Source organism: Mytilus trossulus, chromosome 4, assembly GCF_036588685.1.
Source record: "Mytilus trossulus isolate FHL-02 chromosome 4, PNRI_Mtr1.1.1.hap1, whole genome shotgun sequence".
In the NCBI taxonomy this organism is placed as follows: Eukaryota; Metazoa; Mollusca; class Bivalvia; order Mytilida; family Mytilidae; genus Mytilus; species Mytilus trossulus.
The window spans coordinates 80,908,399-80,923,022 of record NC_086376.1 but is presented as its reverse complement, the minus strand read 5'-3'; the positions used below and the strand labels follow the sequence as shown (position 1 = coordinate 80,923,022).

The window sequence follows — 14,624 nt, the reverse complement described above, 5'->3', positions numbered from 1 at the left end:
TGTTAAGGGCATACGATACAGTTTTGATTCTGTATTTACAAGTTCGTGAAAATTTGCATATAGGCAATTTTGTACCTGATTAAATCAAATATGTAATAAAAAATATACCTTCATGTGCTACTTTTTGAGTAAAATGAGGTAGAAATTTTGTATATTTGCTCAAAATTCAGATTTAAGGCCGTAATTTCTTTTTCGAAAGAAAGACATAACTTTTTTGTTATAAAAGATAAACACAAATTGTTTTTTGTTAAATAATCGGTAATTTCTATATTTTATAAGTATCCTAAAAAATTATGCATTTTTTATTCAGAAATAACTCATATTTATCAAATGTTCATGAATTGAGGAAAATACGTCATTTTTTGCTGCATGTTTATCAAAATTAAAAAAAATCCTCTATTTACAGTTTTATAAAATTTGGGTCACATAATCTCCCTGTAAAATGAAACAAATTGCTGTTTTGAAAAATAGGGGTCTATGAACTTGTTTTCAAATTAAATCAGTTTGAATGATAAAAATCAGTCGAAAAATGCATCTTTTCCCGATATGTCACAGTTTGACGTCGCGAAAATAACATTTTACGTTAGCAATGTCATTACCTCCCCTGTAACTGTATCGTATGCCTTTAAGCTGATAATTTTGGCTATTTAAAAAATTTTTACTCCTAGCATCTACTGTAGTTTCCATAAAAAAACATAAAAGTCAGTCAAGGCTTACAACTATGAGGAGACAACAGGCAATATCCATCATGTTGACTTTTGAATTATACAGTTTCTAACCACTCTAATATCCACAAAAATGGTTAAAAATTTTCTTTCATTGAATATAACTCCCTTGAATTGGTGGACCAAATTCCAGTCATCTACATGAAACTGTGTCCATCCCAAGTCAGAAGCATGTAATTCAGTGGTGGTTGTTTGTTGGATTGCTGTGTTTCATATTTGATTTTCATTCATTATTTTGTACATAACTTAGGCCATCAGCTTACTGGTTTGAATTGTTTTACATTTATCATTTCTGGGGCCATTCATATCTGACACTGTTGTATGGGCTTTGCTCATTTGCTCATAATGAATGAATTAATACTTTATTTGCAAGAAGCAAATACATGTTATTGCAAATGAAAATATATGCAATATATGACAAACAAAAGACAGCAGAGAAAACAGTAGTTACAGAGTATACAATGATATTATGACAACATATATGTATGGGTTTTGTTTATTGTTGAAGAAGGTACAGTGACCTAAAGTTATTGATTTCTGTGTCATTTGGTCGTTGGAGAGTTGTCTCATTTGCAATCACCACTTCTTTTTTATATGTAGATTAGGTTAATTTTGTCCTGCTGGTCATTTATACAATACATGTATACAGTTTCCATCACCTATAGTTTCAACAAAATACACCACACTGTCCACACAACCATCAAATATAGTTATTCACCTGCTGGTCATTTTGTCATAGACCATAACTATTATATGATAGTTTCCACCATGAAAGCAATTATAATTTAGTGAAAAAGTTCTAATTAAAATCCGTTCCTGTTTTGAATTTTCCAAACTCATACTGCTAAATCTTGAATGTAAAAGGCATAATTGGCAAAAATCAGACTCCTCCACAGGTAAGTGGTCAAATAAATTTAATGTATTTGTTTTATGGCTGCAAACAGTTTCTGCACCTGCCATATTATTATTGGTCTTAAGTTGAAAGCCCTTTATATAACGTTTTACTACAAGTAGCTCATTAAATTATAATGATATAAGAAAATGGGATCAGAAATATTTGATATTTTTGTCACAAAAATCTGGTTAATAAAACCTGCCAGACTGACATTTACATCGTAGAATATTTCCATACACCAAATGTAGCTGACCTATTGCATACAGAATTAGAAAAAGATCAAAACACAAAAACTTATCACTGAACCATATGAGGTCAAGGTAAGATGACACCTGCCACTTAGACATGCACACCTTACAATCATTCCATACACCAAATATAGTAGACCTAATGTGTCTTCGGATGACGCAGACGACAACATCATCCCAAAATTTTTTTGGAGGTCGTATAAAAATGTTGGTCAAGCTTTATATAATTTAGGATTTTCGTTTTGCCATCCAGGATATCTGGTCTTTGATAGATTGGAAAACATTGAAAATGAGCTGAGAATGTGGTATGTCAAAAAAGACTGAAAGTGTCTCCAAACATAGAAAACCCACATTTGCTGTCAATATGTCAGTCAACAAATTAAAAGAATCAACAGGATCGACACAATATGAAATCAGGCATTATTTGCACTGATTGTACATGACATGACAATCAATGCAATCAACTTGGAGAAGTTTTCATAACTTTCAGAAGTAAACATAAAATACAAATATTGTTACATCTTTTAATAAATAAACACATATGCATTTCAGCTGTTTAAAAAATTTCAATTTGAACCCAAAAACATACTTATAAACATATAAGATATTTTTTAAAGATAGCAAGATTTATATGATAAAAATTCAGAAAATTATAATTCTATTAGAAAAATCAGTAGAGCAAAAAATGAATGTGTCAAATTGTTTTACAGTGCTTATCCAGTGACCTTTGGGGTATCACATTTGCAAAGACCAAAACAGTTTACCAAATTGCAGTCAGATTTCTACTCCAACTATCTGATCAACTGGTAAAATATTTTAGCAGATTGCTCAAGTGAAATGTTGTTAGTATGAAGTGAGTGCTGTAAAATAAAAAGTTATACTTACCATCCAGATCCAGTCAGTTGATACTTATGTCAATCATTTCTAACACAAATAATATCTTACTATAGTATGAGTCACTGAATAAAATGGTCTAATTTTAAATTGGAAACTTCTATCATAAATAAATATTATAAATGAATAGTTCAAAACATTGTTTTGTAGGTGTATATTTTATAGCTTTGTCTTCTAAGATGAAGTTATTGTGCAATTGTGATTCGAATAACATTTTCTATGCAAATTACTGATCTGCTGTCATTAAAGGGAAATAATTTATATTGAGTTCAAATGTACACATAAAATTTAATCAATGATACGAGGCTTATGATTTTGCCTACAAAAGATTCATAAAAAAAAAAATGAAATGCAAAATTAGTATGAAATTGAAGGGCATGTAAAACACAAATTAGAAAGGTTTTGCAAAATACTGCTTATAAGATATCTTGTACTCCTTGGTAGACAATTCTTTATACTTTGAACAATTCAACATTTTGCAAAACAGCTGTTAATCGTCTTTCATCATTAAATAAGTTGCATTGTTCGTTTTAGAACAGAGGATAAAAGTTAAATAATAACAGAAATAATGTTACAACAAATTAAATGGGGAAATTTGATATTTGTCAGACAGAACAAAATTTTGCTGATTATTTGTAATGTAAATTATTTCCCTTTATTGCCAGTAGATCAGTAATTTGTATACAAAATGTTATTCGAATCACAATTGCACAATAACTTCATCTTAGAAGACAAAGCTATAAAATATACACCTACAAAACAATGTTTTGAACTATTCATTTATAATATTTATTTATGATAGAAGTTTCCATGTTAAAATTAGACCATTTTATTCAGTGACTCATACTATAGTAAGATATTATTTGTGTTAGAAATGATTGACATAAGTATCAACTGACTGGATCTGGATGGTAAGTATAACTTTTTATTTTACAGCACTCACTTCATACTAACAACATTTCACTTGAGCAATCTGCTAAAATATTTTACCAGTTGATCAGATAGTTGGAGTAGAAATCTGACTGCAATTTGGTAAACTGTTTTGGTCTTTGCAAATGTGATACCCCAAAGGTCACTGGATAAGCACAGTAAATAACTTGAAAAAGTCCAACAATTAAAAAAGTACAATAAAACACTGGTTATACCATTGCATGGAATGACTGTTTTATTCAATCATGAGGTTCATTTTTTTAGAAAACTATAATCTAATACCCACGAATTAAATTACTTTCACAGTATTTCAATTTACATTAACAATTACATTTGTTAGACAATTCTTTCACAATCTATCTGTAATTGGCAGAATTTTAAATATTGAATGTATGACTATACAGGTTATGTGTGATTAAAATAAATCCTTTTTCATACGTTGTAGTTTAAAAATAATAACAAATTTAGTAAAACAAAATCTTGACAAGACAAGTTAGAAGCTCAGAATTGAGTTACAAATATGTCCTGATTTATTTATTACTGAAATGTTGTATTTTTATGTAAATTTAGAAGATGTTTATTAGTTTTAGGTTTAACTGAGGTTCAATTTTTAATTTATACATGTATCATGATTAGATTCAAAGTTCCAGACTTTCTTGTCTAGATTTTCTAAATCTTTACATATTTTTTCATCACTAGTCCCAATAAGATTTTTTATTTTAACTTAGCATGATTCATTTTATGATTCAATTCAGACTTTCCATGTACAATTATTATAGGTCATCTCAGAATATTAAAAGATCATTTCTACATTTTTATTCTGCAAAAAGTTCAAATTGTACTTCTTCAAGAAATTATAGTTCCTAAATGGTCGATTTTTGGAGAGGGCTTACATAGGCTATGCCTGTTGCCTAATCCAATTCAATTTATTTGAATAAAATATTGTTTAAACTAATGGTCGATGACTGAAAGGAATAGCATACATGTTTTTCGTCTGGGAAACTTTGTTATAAACAATGCCAGTACATCTGCTCTTGTTTAACAAATTTTCTATACCCTCCATTCCTTTTCAATAGGAACAATGCTGTATTATTTTTTCCAGTAGGAAAATATTCCAGAATATTTCTTATATCTAACTATCATGAGGGAAATTCTTTTTCGAATTAAACCAAATTTGGTCGCAATCATTATTAAAGTATCTTATACTATTTATTGTGATTTTAACCTTATTTTATATGATTTCCAAAAACACAGTAGATACAGGTGAGCGACACAGGCTCTTGAGAGCCTCTAGTTTTCTATTGCAAACCATAATTACAGGCATTATGATAGTATGCACATATTTGCAATCACAAATCATATTCATGAATCAAATAAAGTGAATTTCATAGGCTTAAATAAACAACATTGTCTTTTAACCATTTATCCTGAAACTTCTGACATAAGTTTGATTTGGACCTCACTATTGTCTGGATTAAGGTTAATCAGTCTGTTGCTAGACTCAGCCAGATCTGATATTGATACACGGCCATGCTGTTTAATGTATTTAGCCACAGATTCTAGTTCCTCCATTGTTATATAAATAAATTTTCCTCTGTCATCAATAACTCCAGTTAAACGTCCTTCTTCTTGTAATTCCTGAACTCGATTGATTGCATCCTAAAATTAAAAATCTTCAATATAGACTTTATATCTATTGTTTTTCTTTCATTTTTTGGACATAAATTAGGCCTTTAGGTTTCTCAATGAAATTATTTTACTTTTGTCATTTAAGGACATATTACAGCTTGATATGCTGTATTGGTTTTGCTCATTGTTGAAGCCTGTACATTGACCTATAGTTGCTAACTTCTATGTCATTTGGTATCTGGTGTAAAATTGTCTCATTGGCAATCATACCACATCTTATTTTTAGACTTACATGCTACAGTTATGCTACTGAAACCATGTGATATTTGTTGTTGTTTGTCTTTGAATATTAGTCTGCTTTTTGTTGATTTTTTTGTTGGTGGTTGGTATGGCATGTTGTACTGAAAATATTTTTTAGAAATTTTTGTTTTCTTTTTTAACAATGGTAAACTTTTTAAGAATATAAGTAACTCCTAAATCATATAAACACACTTCTCTAAAGTCTACCATTTTCAAACTAAAAACTCATTATCATTAAAAGTTGTTGTTATTTTGCAAAGCAGTTAGAATGTCATTAAAGCAAAACCAAGGTTGGGAATATTTTTTTATATATAAATCTCTTGAAGAGAAATGAAGGCTTTAGAGCTAATGCAATGTGTTTTCTATAGTAATTTATATTTCCAAGGGGCATAACTCTTTAAAAATATTTGCTCAGAACTTATTTTGGAAAATGTCAGACGTTGGTGATACAAGCCTTTGATATAAGTTTCATAAATTCTGGCAAGAATAGAAAACATGAGAGGGATAACATTGATATTATCAATATATTCAAGGTGCACAACATTTTTAAAATAATTGATCAGACCTGATCATTTGAGCTTATTTTTTTCAATAGTTACATTAGAGACAACAAGTAATGGGCCCTATTCTACATCAAGAAAACCGGTAATATAAGCCTATCATACTAATTTCATAAATATTTGGCAAGAATTGTACACATAAGATTGTTCTCAATGCAGTTTTCAATATAATTAATATTTCCAAGGGGAATAAATCTTTTTAAGGATGTTTGCTTGTCATGTTTTGGAAATTTTGTCAGATTTTCGAAATCCTCTGGTTTTATCCATTTTGATGCCTTAAACATTTTTGCCTATTGAACCCCATTTTTCTTTTAATAAATCTTTTACATGTATAATTATAAGTCATTTATAAAAGTCTTATAAAATCTGATTTATTTTTTAATAGTTTTTGAGATTTTTAACTTGTCAATGATAAAACTATGAAAAATCAAGAGAGAATATTTTACAACCAAAATTTCAATGGCTAATATCTGGAAAACAAGCACATTGACCTCTATATTTTTTTGCTTTTCTGGTTCCTTAATTAATCCCCTATCAATATATACTAGTTTTATGGAAAGCTATTTATTTTGAAACTGAGTAGCAAACTTCCTTAAACTCAAATTTATCACAGACATTGCTAATTGAAACCAATGTGTTACACAGGGGAAAATGCAACTGGTATCTGAAAGTTGTCTGTAGTTTACAAAAAATTGCTCAAGACCCATTCAAATCAAATAAAATTATTTTTGTTATTGATTTTACTTACCTGTGTTTTGATTTTAAAGTGAGAGGCTAAATCTTCTAACATGATAACTTTCATTTCCTAGAAGAAAATAATGTAAAACAATATTTTACAGGAAGGAAAAATCACAGATGATATATTCAATGTAATACTAGATTATGCTAAGTATACTAAGAAAGATGCAGGTTAAAAAGTTATAATCCTACTGGAAAGTTTCTCTATGTATGACTGTCGCAAAAATGCTAAAGGGGGAGTATACTCAAAACTTTAATTTAAGCTTTATTGTCAACTCACTATTAACAATGAAAACAGCGGATGTTTGGTCAAATTGAACTTGCATCATTGTGGTTTAATAATTGGTTGAACTCATATCTTTTCCTAAAAAATGTTTGAACTAAGTGGCACATATGTTAATTATTTTACTTTGCTAACATGAACTTAAAGGATTGAGGTTGTTGCTGACTATAAAGTTGACCAAAACATTTTAGCTATTGTTGTTAGATCTATTTGGATCATATAGCTCTTTCATTGTTTTTATCTTTATACATCTTTGGCTATCAAATATTTAGCTTTGATCGTTCCTGATAAAGCTTAATCTAGAAAATAACTTTTAGATGCATTGAAATATATTTAAAAAGTGTTGCTTTTACATTTTATGAAAAAGTTTTAACTCAGGAACTTATGATGAACAACAGAAGATAAGTCTTACCTTTATATAATCTATAAATTCTTGTAACAGAGATTGTGACTAAAAAATAATAAATGTTAAATATTAAATATCAAGTATCAAAGCAATAGTCTATGTAAATTAATTTATAATTGAATTATAAATATGACCCAAAAAAATAGGATCAAGCTTGCTATATTGTACAGAAAGGTGTCTATTGACCGCTAGGGTTTTTTCATCTTCCTTGGTTGGTATCTCCTTGACACATACTTAAGATATTTCCTTCATAATTACTATATAAAGTACCAAAGATCTACCATATCAAATATCAAACAAGACAAGAGCACAACAACATGTTACCTCTTGTTTCACATGTGAATGTGATGGAGTGATTTAAATAAAGCATATTGTATTATTTTGTATTGTATAAAAAAATATGCAAGTTTTTCTTTCAAGGAGTTAAAGATTAACACAGTTTGACATAAACCACCGTGCTTACAATTACAAGGTGAGAAAGTGTTTCCTCATGTTTCTATAGTTTCATTGTTAACCACTTGAATCTAATATATACCGATAGATCTGGCCCTATATCTTCTTCTCCTTCGTCATCAACAGTAAAAGCTGCTTTCAATTTTAAATATTCTTCATGTTCCCGTTTTTCTTCTTCCTCTTTTCTAAGCTGCTCTTGTTTTGCCTATTTAACAAAAATGAATATTCAAAATCCTAGCATGAAAAACAATTATTGAACACTCACTGACTGTTTAAGAAATAATATTGTAAGGGTAATACATAGAATCCATCTGCACAAGTTAGATGTAAAGTCATCTGTATAAATCATTTAACCATGACCCTTAATCTGAGTTTTGTGGTAATAAGTATTGTGTTTAAGTTTCATAAACATTTGGTTGATGCAAACGTTTAAGTTAGAGAACAGAAACAAAAAATTCTGCTATTTTTTAAAGGGGCATTAATCTAGAACAGTAAAAGTGACAAACCATAAACTCAAACTTGATCTGTGTTTTGAAATAATAAGCATTGTGTATCAGTTTCATAACATTTGGTTGGGGCAAACTGAAGTAAGAGAAGGGAAACCATTTACAGGGGCATAAAAAAATGGCCACTAAATCAGTTCAAACTTCAAACGCACTTCTTCTCAACTATTTTATCAATAATTTGTTTGTCTGGTGTTTAAATTAGAGGTGTGATTCTTTCACTTAACTTATTACTAGCTAAACTTTGTTTTCTACAAACCAGTATTTTTTCTATATGTTTCTGCAATATTTTCTTTTAAGCTTTTCATCTTTTTTGTTTTATATCAGTAAATCTATACTCAAATAAATTCTATTTCCATCTTGTCCATTTAATTAAAGGTACTTACCTCCTCCTCATCTTGGGCTTTTTGTATTTCTTCTTCCTTCAGTCTTTGTTTTTCTAACAGTGCATCTCTTTTTTTCTTATCTTCTCTTTCTTGTTCTACTGCCTAAAAACAATTTTAAAATACTGATTTATAATTCAAATTGAAACCTGAATATACTGAATCTAAGTTTAAAATACCAATCATAAAAGTTCATGTTTGTGAATTTCAGTATGGCACTCTTTCTTGTCAAGTATTTAACAGTAATGGCATTTTATAAACCTGAATGAGACACGTTTCTTGTCTGAGCAGCATAAAAGCAGAACAATGGATGCACTATTAGATCATTCTCAAATCAGGAATTTGTGTTGTTCTTGCTTTAATTTTAAGTGTTGGTCTTTGTCATGAGAAAAGTTTAAGTTTCAAAGTCTAACAAATGTTCAGTTTCAGGGTTAGAAAATTTACATGACTAATGATTTACAAATCATGTAATGTCTTATGGTTAAGGTAATCCCCTTTTGTGTGAGGCCTGATTTTACAGTATTGAATCATCATGAAACATAGAATTGGGTCTTTCTTTTAGTTGTGACATTGTCATAAAAAATTTGTAAGGGTTCCGCGGAACCCAGTGTCTCGCCTATTTTTGCTGTAAATCGCAGGCTCAACAATAATGAGGAAAAACATCAATAAAAATATTCCTCTTGTTACTATTTTATGATTGTAAGAAAATCTAAGTCCATTTAAAAGTAAATTACAGAAAAAACAAGTAATCTTTTTACAAACTTTACTTCTGGATACAATCTTATGATCATAAATAAGCTTCTGTCCAAGTTTGGTACAAACCCAGGATAGTTTAAGAAAGTTATTAAAATTTTAAAAACTTTAACCACAGAGTGAATGTAATGGTGTCCCGCAGAAAAACTAAGTCCATTTAAAAGTAAAATATGGAAAAAATGGATTTATTTATTTACAAAATTTACTTCTGGATACTATCTTATGATCATAAACAAGCTTCTTTCCAAGTTTGGTACAAACCCAGGATAGTTTAAGAAATTTATTAAAATTCTAAAAACTTAACCACAGAGTGAATGTAATGTCCCCGCAGAAAAAACTAAGTCCATTTGTAAGTAAAATGCGGGAAAATGGAATTTTATTTTTACAAAATTTACTTCTGGATATTATCTTCTGTCCAAGTTTGGTACAAACCCAGGATAGTTTGAGAAAGTTATTAAAATTCTAAAAACTTTAACCACAGAGTGAATGTTTTGTTTCTCTGCAGAAAAAAACTAAGTCCATTTATAATAAAATATGGAAAAAATGGAATTTTATTTTTACAAAATTTACTTCTGGATACTATCTTATGATCATAAACAAGCTTCTGTCAAAGTTTGGTAGAAATCCAGTATAGTTTAAGAAAGTTATTAAAATTTCAAAAACTTTAACCACAGAGTGAATATTTGTTGACGCAGCTGACGATGACGGAATGTAGGATCGCTTAGTCTCGCTTTTTCGACTTAAGTCAAAGGCTCACCAAAAATCAGTAAAAGGTTAAAAAAAAATGTTCATCAGACATGAAAAATGGTCTTGTTTTTTTTGTTTTAAGTCCAATAACTCTTGAATGACAAATCATCCAAATCAAAATGTGGCTAATCTTCATCAAATCTAAAATTGTATAAAATTGGTAAGGGTTGATTAAAGCATACTTTAGTTATTGCAAGATGTTCCTGGATTGATGGACAGATAATAACATAATATCACTCAATGAACATGACTTACTATTCTATTAGCTTTCTTTTCAGCCTTCTCCTCTAATTTTTTTTGCTTTTTTGCTCCAATTTTTCCGTCTCTCTCTGTATTGCCAAACATGTCTTCTTCATCTCCTTCACTACCTTCCGCTACAATAATAACCAAAAAAAATACAAATCTTGATACTGGTGTTAATTAGTTTTCTTCAAAGTATTTTTACTATCAGGATTAGTCCTTTAGAGTATTTGTATTTGAGTTTCGTTTCTTTATTTTATATTATTTTGACTAAGTGTGTCTAGAATATGGAAGTTTTAAGTTACATCAAAATAATTCGGCTGAAGTAAAACTCTGCAATAACGAGTTGATCTTATTGAAAATAAGATTTCTCATAGCAAGACACACTTATTACCGGTAACTGAGCATAGAGAGAGAGGTAAATCAGTTTTTACCTAATTGTGACATTATGCAGGTTTATCTGATTATCTTTCCTACTGTCCATGTTGTTTCTTTTAAAACAGTAATAAGGAATACAAATCTTAAGGTTTTCAGAAAAAGACATAGTCTAGGACTCACTATTTGAAAATATTTACTTGGGACTACATACAAAGAACACTGGATGTAAATTAACTTGTGAAATGGTGTTTTATTAAATCCCATTTTTTCAAGAGATTTTAAAATTGATCTAGAAATTAAATCAAACTGTAATGAAGGTTGTCAAGAGCTGTCACAATATAATGTATATTTAATGATAAAGACAAGTATCATGAGTTTTATTAATAGTTTTTGTAAAATATACCAGAATCATCGTCCCTGTTCATCATTCTTCTTCCTCTTGGTCTCACACGCTGACGTGCTCCTCTTGGAACATTATCAACTGGTTGCCTCTCTGCAATATTTCGTCTTGCTGCAGCTGGTTCATCTTTTTTTCCTGGATTGATCAACAAATTTGCTCATACATACATGTATTAACAATTGAACTAAGTACATGTACATACTATTTAATCATTAGTATTTCAAAACAAATACAGGGAACTTAAAAAAGAATTATTATCTAAAATTAAGAGTTAAGGGATATCCAACCTTAAATAGACTTTACTATCAAATGAGCTTTGTTTCTTCCTACAGAAAAAGACTGCAAAAAGTCAGTGTATCAATCAGTTTGAAATTTATAAAATAATCATCTGTTTATTCAGTTATACTTACTTGTTCACCACACTTGTTGAGGATTTATTTCAAGAGAGAGAAGTGCAGATCCAATAAGACTCAGACATCAGGGAAGAGTAGGGATCCATATTTTATGAGAAATTTAATTAATTTCAGTTGCATATTAGAGACTTCAAATCATCCAATAAGAAGCACTAACCAAGCAGAAACCAACTAAAGAGCTGATTTTTTGTAATTATAGTGTACAGTGTACAATTTAGAAATTAGTATGCTGTTCATTATCGCTGAACTGGTATTATGTAGACGAAACGCGCGTCTGGCGTATAAAATTATAATCCTGGTACTTTTGATAACTATATATTTGTTTAGGGGCCAGCTGAAGGACACATCCGGATGCGGGAATTTCTCGTTACATTGAAGACCTGTTGGAGTGTTGGTGACCTTCTGCTGTTGTTTTTTTCTATGGTCAGGTTGTTGTCTCTTTGATACATTCCCCATTTCCATTCTCAATTTTATTTTACACTTAGATTCTTAATCTAATCAATGGAGCTACATTTTTTATTTGATAGTTAAAGCACACCACATTACTCAAATGCATACTAGACCTCATTATTATAATGTAGATATCCAGTACTGATTTTGATGACTATCATGACTCATGAAATTGAAGGTTTGATAAGAATAATTATAAAAAAAAAAAAATAAAAAAAATTGAGTTTTGCAGAATTTCAAACAAGTCAGTTCAAATAAGTAAAAATTCAGATACAATGACAATATTATCAGATCCAGTTTGCATACATTTTTTTTTTATTTTTAACTAACAGAAAATTAGACATCTACCTTCATGACTTTGTTCAACCATGATACATTTGTAGATACTGTACATGTTAGTAAATGCAATCAACTGTCAATGTAAACCCTTGATGCAATGTTTCTTCCAATTCTATTTAAGTTTGAACACGTATCAAATTTCTTAATTGCCAATGACATACATAAAAATGTATGTATGATATTGGATGTACAGACTACAGTATCTGCAATTTTAAGTACAATGTACAGTCTACATAGTCTATGGATTTTTTAAGCTTGACAGACAACAAAATAATCAAGGCGATGAGAATTTAATTTGGGTCCGTTTAAGTCCAATCACATTCTCCCCCTTTCACTTTCGAACCCTACACATTTGCACCCAAAGTTCGTTCACACCCTACAGGTTCACACTCATTTTTTATTGGTTTAAATTTGTGTTTAATAATTTGTAATTGAGTTTTGATAAGTGTATTGTTATATATATATCTTTTTTCATTGTTTCTTAATAAAGTCATAAAGTTAGATACTGACGTTTTTTTTGTTATTGCTACAAACCTTCATTTATTTTAATTGTTTTTAAAAAAAGATTCTGACAACCAGTATTTTATATTTGTCATGTTTGTGTTGAATAATTCTTAATCATGATTTGGTTAGTGTATTAATATTGTTTTCAGACTTCAGGGGCAAACATGTGAGGTGGGAACATGTAGGGTGGTGCAAACATGTAGTTGGCGCAAACCTACCTGTTACCCCAAATCTCCATGCTACAATAGATCATGATAACCATGATTCCCCCAAAATGGTTGTTAAAGGGGCATGTCAATAGAAAGGGTCAACTAACATGTTGTACAATGTACAAAATGAAGATACCCCATTGATAGTTGTGGCAAAGTCTGATTCAATTTGGTACAGGAGATTTAATGGAGATGATCTTTGTAAAAGAACAGAAGGTGGACAAAACAACCAGGTCATGCTATTTTAGGTGGGTCTCATTGGGGTATAAGTGTGAGGTGGTGTTTCCGACTTTTTGTAAGCGTGAGACGTGGAAGTCAAGTTATTGTGCCTTGAAAACGGAAAATGAAGTCTAGAGGGACAAGGTAAATTACAAAAAAAAGAGAATTGCTTACCTACAAAGTGTAAGCGGGATACAGGAATCTGACAAAACAGTAAGCAGAATCCTGGATCAGAACCCCCCAATGATACCCCTATTAGAGTGTAGGCTAAATGACAGTTCCTTTGGGTAATGCTGATCATGTTGATGTAACTGGTACTGCTTGAGATGTTATGCCATCTATACAACTGTTTGTGCTTAGTCTGACAAAAAGCTTTGAATCTATTTTAAAAAGTATTGTCTCATAGTATACCAACTTTGCCATAGGCATAGGCAATGATAGATTGCATTAGTTTGTAGAGAAGACTTACTAGACGTTTGGGGGGTAAAAAAACATTTCATGACGATGTCTGTTAAAATACTTTAATTGTTGATGTTATGCAGAATTTTTTTGGGAATAAAATATTTTGTTTCATGTATAAATAATAAATTGAAAGATTTGTGATTTGGAAAGTGACATATGGAGGTGCATTATCGCTTACTTTCACTGTGTCAAATTAAACAAACCTTTCTTTTCCTTGCAGAATATTGAAACTAACAATATCGTGACTGTAACAACAGCAAGTAAGCATAAATATACTACTCCTGGCTCAACTGGTGCCATTTTAATGTGTTGAAGATCGAACAAATTTCTGAATTTCGTCACCGGAAATCAAAAGACTATCAAAAAATAATAAACAAGTTCGGACAAATAACGAAAAATTTCCGTGTATTACAAACACTTTTGGTAGTTCAATTGTTTGGGAGTTTACTTGGTTTATAGACAAGAAATTATGTACAATATTTATCATTTGTTTGTTTAATTAGTTCTTTCAGGTGTCCATGGACCTTTTCCTCCAGTCGAGACAACAGGCACTTGTCTCTGAT

At 30.1% G+C, this 14,624-nt stretch overlaps 1 protein-coding gene across 1 annotated transcript; it reads right to left on the bottom strand.

Moving 5' to 3' along the window:
* Nucleotides 1-4,983: 4,983 nt before the first annotated feature.
* Nucleotides 4,984-14,412, bottom strand: LOC134716101 (DDRGK domain-containing protein 1-like). The gene is made up of 8 exons (XM_063578874.1): nt 14,265-14,412; nt 11,469-11,600; nt 10,703-10,821; nt 8,951-9,052; nt 8,144-8,266; nt 7,615-7,653; nt 6,930-6,986; nt 4,984-5,351 (listed from the first exon to the last, which is right to left on the bottom strand). Exons 1-8 carry the CDS (start codon nt 14,359-14,361, stop codon nt 5,115-5,117), a joined length of 906 nt encoding a protein of 301 aa, XP_063434944.1. The 5' UTR covers nt 14,362-14,412; the 3' UTR covers nt 4,984-5,114.
* Nucleotides 14,413-14,624: the final 212 nt, after the last annotated feature.

Bases quoted from the DNA above. Each gene is read 5' to 3' on its own strand.
- LOC134716101 (XM_063578874.1), bottom strand. From the start codon at position 14,361: ATGGCACCAGTTGAGCCAGGAGTAGTATATTTATGCTTACTTGCTGTT. The intron at 11,601-14,264 runs GTTTGTTTAATT...TGATCAATCCAG, and splicing joins ATTCTGCAAGGAAAAGAAAG to GAAAAAAAGATGAACCAGCT. The intron at 7,654-8,143 runs GTATATATTAGA...ATTATTTTTTAG, and splicing joins ATATAGGGCCAGATCTATCG to TCACAATCTCTGTTACAAGA.